This window comes from Brachypodium distachyon, chromosome 1, assembly GCF_000005505.3.
Source record: "Brachypodium distachyon strain Bd21 chromosome 1, Brachypodium_distachyon_v3.0, whole genome shotgun sequence".
Classification (NCBI taxonomy): Eukaryota; Viridiplantae; Streptophyta; class Magnoliopsida; order Poales; family Poaceae; genus Brachypodium; species Brachypodium distachyon.
The window spans coordinates 41,892,306-41,898,634 of NC_016131.3; the positions used below are offsets into that span (position 1 = coordinate 41,892,306).

The 6,329-nt window shown below is 43.5% G+C and overlaps 1 protein-coding gene across 2 annotated transcripts; it reads left to right on the top strand.

Annotated features, from left to right (window-relative positions):
• Positions 1-536: 536 nt before the first annotated feature.
• Positions 537-4,152, top strand: LOC100835616 (cysteine-rich receptor-like protein kinase 10). 2 transcript variants are annotated; one of them, XR_002963504.1, is made up of 7 exons: positions 537-1,436; positions 1,763-1,873; positions 1,973-2,157; positions 2,459-2,669; positions 2,879-3,119; positions 3,538-3,635; positions 3,733-3,774. XR_002963504.1 is itself a non-coding variant. In XM_003563927.2 (7 exons), the coding sequence occupies exons 1-7, from the start codon at positions 557-559 to the stop codon at positions 4,036-4,038; spliced, it is 2,085 nt and encodes a 694-aa protein (XP_003563975.2). In that variant the 5' UTR covers positions 537-556; the 3' UTR covers positions 4,039-4,152. The 2 variants fall into 2 exon arrangements, 1 of the variants encoding a protein (XP_003563975.2); XM_003563927.2 differs by having other exon boundaries at positions 3,485-3,635; positions 3,733-4,152.
• Positions 4,153-6,329: the final 2,177 nt, after the last annotated feature.

A 6,329-nucleotide genomic window follows, 5' to 3' on the forward strand; every position in this document is an offset into this window, starting at 1 on the left:
ACAACAAATAGGGGCCATGTTTTAGGGGCTACTGCTGAAGATGCTCTTAGTCCGACTTAAAAAAGCATCTGTGTGAGGCCTTGAAGCAATCTTATAATTAATCAGATGGCGTGGACAAACGTGAGTATTTCAGATAAGCCTCTAATTAGTAACTTGAGTAGTAAATAGTACTTTCTCTGATACTAAATTCTTGACTCAAATTTTCCTAAATATGTATGTATCTATTCTTAAAAAATGTTTAGATACATGTAATATTTTGACAACAATTTAGAATCGGAGAGAGTAATATAGAAGGTATTTATTAAGAACAAGTGACGGCAAGGCCTGTTTGTGAGCGTCTGAGTCTGCGTTGTGTTTCTTATAATAAAAATCGGTGATCAATTGTTTCAATGTACTCCGCATTTATTTATTAGCAAAGTTTCAAAGTTATTGACTGGCTGCTGAAAGCAACAGACCGGCCGGCCACCAGATAGTATCATTTGGATTTCCAATTGGTCGACCGATGGGAAGCATGGTAGGTAGTTATAGGCCAGGCGATCAAGGTCGAACGACTTTCATGCCGTTGCCGTGGTTACCATGGTGTCAAAAAACCATGGTGTGTGTCCTACTCCCCCTTAGCTCCCTCCTCCTCCTCATGCCGCTGTCGTCAACGGCAACATCGCAGGTCTGCGGCGCCAACGGCGGCAACTACACGGCCAACAGCACCTACGAGTCAAACCTCGCCGCCCTCGCCACGACCCTCCCGGACAACACCTCTTCCTCCCCACAGCTCTTCGCCGCCGCCACCGCCGGCCAAGCCGGCCCCAACGCGGTGCACGCGCTCGCGCTCTGCCGCGGCGACTTCGCCAACGACACCGCCTGCAGAGACTGCGTCGCCGCCTCGTTCCAGGACGCGCAGCGGACGTGTCCGTACCACAAGACCGCCGCCGTCTACTACGACTACGACGACAACTCCCAGAAACCAGGCTGCCTCCTCGGCTTCTCCAGCGAAAATGCCTTTCTCAGCCCAGCAGCCAGCATCACTGGCAACGGCACGCTCTTCGAGTCCTGGACGAGCCAGCAGCAGCAGAACATCTCCGGCGCCGACGCCTTCGCCGCTGACGTCCAGGAGCTTCTGAACGGGACGGCCCACGACGCGGCTGCGGCCACGAACAGGCGGTTCGCCACTGCGATCATGGACTCCGTCAGCGGCGGCGGCGGCATCCGGAGGACGCTCTACTCCCTGGCGCAGTGCACCCCGGACCTGTCCGCCGGCGACTGCCTGGCGTGCCTCCAGCGGATCGTCGGCATGGTCGACGCCGCCAAGTCCGGAGGAGGGCGGGTCCTCCTGCTGCGCTGCAACATCAGGTTCGAGGCGTTCATGTTCTTCGACCAACCTATGCGGCGGATCATTCCGTCGTCCAGGGCTCCTCCAGTCCCGGCTCCCACGGGCAACAGTAAGTATATATATGTGTGGTTCAGTGGTTCACAAGTTGCTGATGATCGAATCGAGACTCTTTGGTTAGCGCCGGCATGTTGAACAAAGATATTTTCTCCGTTCCAAAACACAACTTATATAGATTTGTGCACTTGAACTAAGGCAGCTCTTGTTTTTAGTGTCTGGCCATTCATATTGGATTAATAGTAAATTGATATGAGTAGTTATTGACCGGGTGCGGATACCAAGAAAAAAACGAGATGTGTTGTGGAACAAATGAAAAAAATCTATATGAGTTGTGTTTTGGAACGGAGGGAGTAATTCGCAGATGTTTGATTTTTGAAGGACATGGAATCCAACCTTGGGTAATTGCCATATCTGTAGCTGCTTCTGTAGCACTAATAGCTTCATGCTTCATCGTTTACTGTCGTCGGCTCAGAACAAGGCACAGAAAAGGTGGGATTAGTTACTGACATGCTCCTCAGAATGTATACTCACCTTAGATGAAGGGTCGTGTAACATTAAAGAGATCAATGTTTGAGCCCAATTTTTCAGGTAAACTGAGATTACCGGAAATGCGGCACGCTCACGGGATGCAAGGAGGAGATGAACTAGTTTGGGAAATGGAAGTAGATTTCTCTGATTTTTCTGTTTTTGACTATCATCAAATATTGGAGGCGACAGGTGACTTTTCCCAAGAAAATAAACTTGGCGAAGGTGGATTTGGCTCTGTCTATAAGGTACATATATAAAACCACAATCTATAATCCTTGGTTTACAAAAATAGGTTATTTTGACGACAAACAAAATATTTTCACGACACATTCTTAGCAACACAAAAAAAACTAGCATCCCAAGATATATAGCGACCTCATAATGTCACACAATAATTAAGAGGAAGAATATTGATCCAAAGTATGGTTTTTTCTCTCTTTATTTTCACTCGTTGCATGTGAACTGTGAATTAATTCGTGCATCATAAAGCAACCCGATTGACGGCATAATTAATACCCTAAAAAACTTTTCATTATTTTTCTCTAGGGCCGCTTTCCTGAGGGAATGGAGGTAGCAGTTAAGAGACTTGCTTCACATTCAGGACAAGGTTTCATGGAGTTCAAAAATGAAGTTGAGCTCATAGCGAAACTTCAACACAGGAATTTGGTTAGGCTCTTGGGATGTTGTTCCCAAGGAGAGGAGAAAATACTGGTCTATGAATACTTGCCGAACAAAAGCTTGGACTTCTTCATCTTTGGTACATATTTACATTTCTATATTCATAGGTTAGATATTTTTTATCATAAGGATACCTCAGAAATGACTCAATCTAGCATCTCAGTGTATTGTTTTCAGCAGCCTTGTTTATAGTTTCGCTACTTGATAATTAAGGTGTCCAGCTTTTGACTTTTCTTTTCTTTCCTTAGATTTGTCAGTTGTACTAACATATAGTATGTTTACGTGCAGATGAAAATAGAAAAACTTTAATTGATTGGAACAAATGTCTTGCAATAATTGAAGGAATAGCGGAAGGTCTCCTTTACCTACATAAGCACTCTCGATTGCGTGTCATCCATCCAGATCTTAAACCAAGCAACATTCTCTTGGACAGCGAAATGAATCCTAAAATTTCAGATTTTGGACTAGCAAAAATATTCAGCTCAAATGACACTGAAGAAAACACTACGCGAAGAGTGGTTGGTACATAGTAAGTTTCGCGTCAGCTAGTCAACTTGTGAACATTTACAGTACATGTCATGATGTCAATCATATAGTACGCCGGAGGGGGTGAGGGGTTCCACCTTTTCGAGAAAAAAAACAAATACTCCCTCCGTTTCATAATTCTTGTCTCAAATTTGTTTAAAATTGGATATATTTATTCCTAAAAAGTGTCTAGATACATGTAAGATTCCGACAAAAATTATGGAACAGAGGTAGTAGTAATCAGGCATTTATTATTACGCCATTTTACTGGTCACACGGCTCTTGAGTATGCTCCCAAGGGCCTCACTCTATCAAATCTGATCTATTTAGCTTTGATGCGTTGATTAATCTATTATTATGTCATTTTAGTGGTTACATGGCTCCCGAGTATGCTTCTGAGGGCCTCTTCTCTATCAAATCAGATGTATTTAGCTTTGGTGTGTTGATTCTCGAGATCCTTAGCGGGAAAAGGAATTCTGGTAGCCATCATTGTGGACCGTTCATCAATCTACTTGGATATGTGAGTTCATAGACATCCATCAAACATGGAAGGTGCTTTATTTATTTGGTTTCCTGCCTAAGTATGTGATGAAGTTTAAATTTAAAATTTAAAATAGGCTTGGCAGTTATGGGAAGAGGGAAGATGGATCGAACTCGTTGATGCGTCACTTCTTCCCAAGTTTCACTCAATGGAAATGATGAGGTGCAGTAACATAGCGCTGTTGTGTGTACAAGAGAATGCAGTTGATCGACCAACCATGATGGAAGTCGTCGCAATGCTAAGTAGCAAGACTATGATCCTACGTAAGCCTAAGCACCCAGCATATTTCAATTTATTAAGGGTAGGAAATGAAGAGGCATCCATTGCTACTCAGTCATACAGTGTTAATGATGTGACCATGTCTATCGCAACAGCTAGATAGCTTTTCTTTGTGTCATGAGGTTCTTACTAAGTCGCTGTAAAAAAAGAGCTCTTTTATGATACCCATAAAATTAGTATAAGCCGTTTATTTCTTTTTATGGTACCCATAAATTAATATAAGTCGTTCATTTCTTCAAATCTAACGTTTTATTTGCACTCCAAGGTAACAATTGGGGAGTACTATTGATCAATACTAGAGAGTACCATCGTCAGTGGGGTTAAATATATAATCCACATTGTTGGCCATATATATGTGGGGGCGTCTATATATGTGTCCACTAACACAGATTGAATATGTTCCAAGGGTGGTTATTTACCCCTTGTGAGCCATATACCATCTCCTACGATCCAATGATATGGAGACATTGTGTGCGTCCAAACGGTCAATTCCAAAACAAATGCAAGTATGCAAATGTGATACTCTCTTTAAAAAATTACTCCTTCCGTTCCTAAATACTTATCATGTTTTAGTACAAACTTGCACTAAAATAGGGACAAATATTTAGGATCGGAGGGGATACAAGTGTAGTCTCTCCAGTTTCCACTTTGCACTAAGTGTTATATTAATCTAAAACACAATTTGAAACCCCTAGCACTAAGTGTTATATTAGTGCCCTACTTTTTCACTTCTTGACCTGCAGTTTGAGAAATTATTTTTGACGGGAAGTTTGAGAAATTAAGATGCAATAATTTCAGAACCATTGGAGAGGGTTCGGCCCAACATACAATACCTTTTTATCCCTGGGTCTATGAGCGATCCAGCGAATCGGCGATGGCGCAAGCAGCAGATCGATCTACAAACATAGAAAACCAGACGAGGAGAGGGGCACCTAGGAGGCGCCATCGCACGAACTGGAGAGCAAGATGGATGGATCGGTCGATCAGAATCCCAAACGAGTTGAGGACGACCAAGGGCATCCCGCGTGGGCTCGCCTGCCTTTGGGCCGTGCGCCTCGTGGGCTGCCAATCCTCTCAGCGTGGCCTTTCTATTGTCCCATTGCCTGGGCTGCTCCTAGCCCTAGCCGCCAGAGCCTTCAGAGTTTTTCTTCGGTCTCCTTGTCTCCGACCGCCGATTAGGCATCGGGTGACGAGGAAAACCATAGATCCACGTCTGGCTGCAGTTTGTCTATCTTTTTTGTGAGATTTTGTGTCCTCACGACGACGTCTTGGTAGAGGAGGCGACGGCGTATGGAATAAGAGTCTTCCGGCTCTATCCTCTTCCCGGCATAGTCAACACGATATATTCCATGGAGCTATCGGATCTCATGGTTTGCTTTTTTTTCCTTATTTTGGTCTTCTTTCTAGTCGGTTCGGTAATGAATTAGCAGATCGACAACCTGCCTTGCAAGGGGTGCGTCCCCGGCCAGAGTGCGTTTAACGATATTAGGTTCTCATTGGTTGCGGTGAGCGACTCATGCGGCTATTCAAAACTTATAAGGTTAGTCCAGTTTATGCAGATTTGGTCTTCTGAAACTTTATCATAGGAAACCTGGAGAGTTTTCAAGATACGGATGACGGATCAAGAGTTGTTTACTTCAAAATATCTTGATGTAACTTCTAGTTTCATTAGGGTTTTTGTTGTTGGTTTTATTTCAATTTCGATCGCCTGTACTTTGTTTATGGAATCAATAATGCCAGATGTTTCTAAAAAAAAAGACTTGGTGTCCAGTATCCACCTAAAAACTTTTAGCGGATTCATAAAAAATTAGAAAATATTTAGTATTGTCCATCTATAAATGGGATGGGCTAAGGTAAATGAACTTTTTACGCAATGTCCTATGTACCATGTTGTGCCAATGGCACAATGGAATTAGTGGTCTTGTTGGATCTCCAAGAGCAATCGAACTAATGGAATATTGAGTTTTTCTTAAGTGATTGAATTGAGGACTTGATGTTATCAATCGATGAAAGGCTTAGGATAGACCTTTCCTCAAGCACCTACAAGGCTATAATCAAAAGACAAGAAGTCTTGTGTCATCAACATACACATAACATAGCTTATGTATTTTTCGTCTCCTCTGGTGACGCCCAATCCTCAACATAGGCAGGGTGTCTTCACGATTGCAAATCTCGGCGTTGGAACCGAGGTTCTCGTCTCATTAGCTTGTGCCAAAAAAACAAGTGATGTAGTTTAAAGGTACGTCGGACCGCCGATACCAGTTGTGTCTTTCATATGGGTAAAGATTTGGGACAGACACCAATGACGGTCATAGAAACATCCCGTCGGTGAAGTTGTCGTACTCTACTAACGGACGCGTGTTGTGCCGGCCCGTCAATGGAGCTTTCCATAAG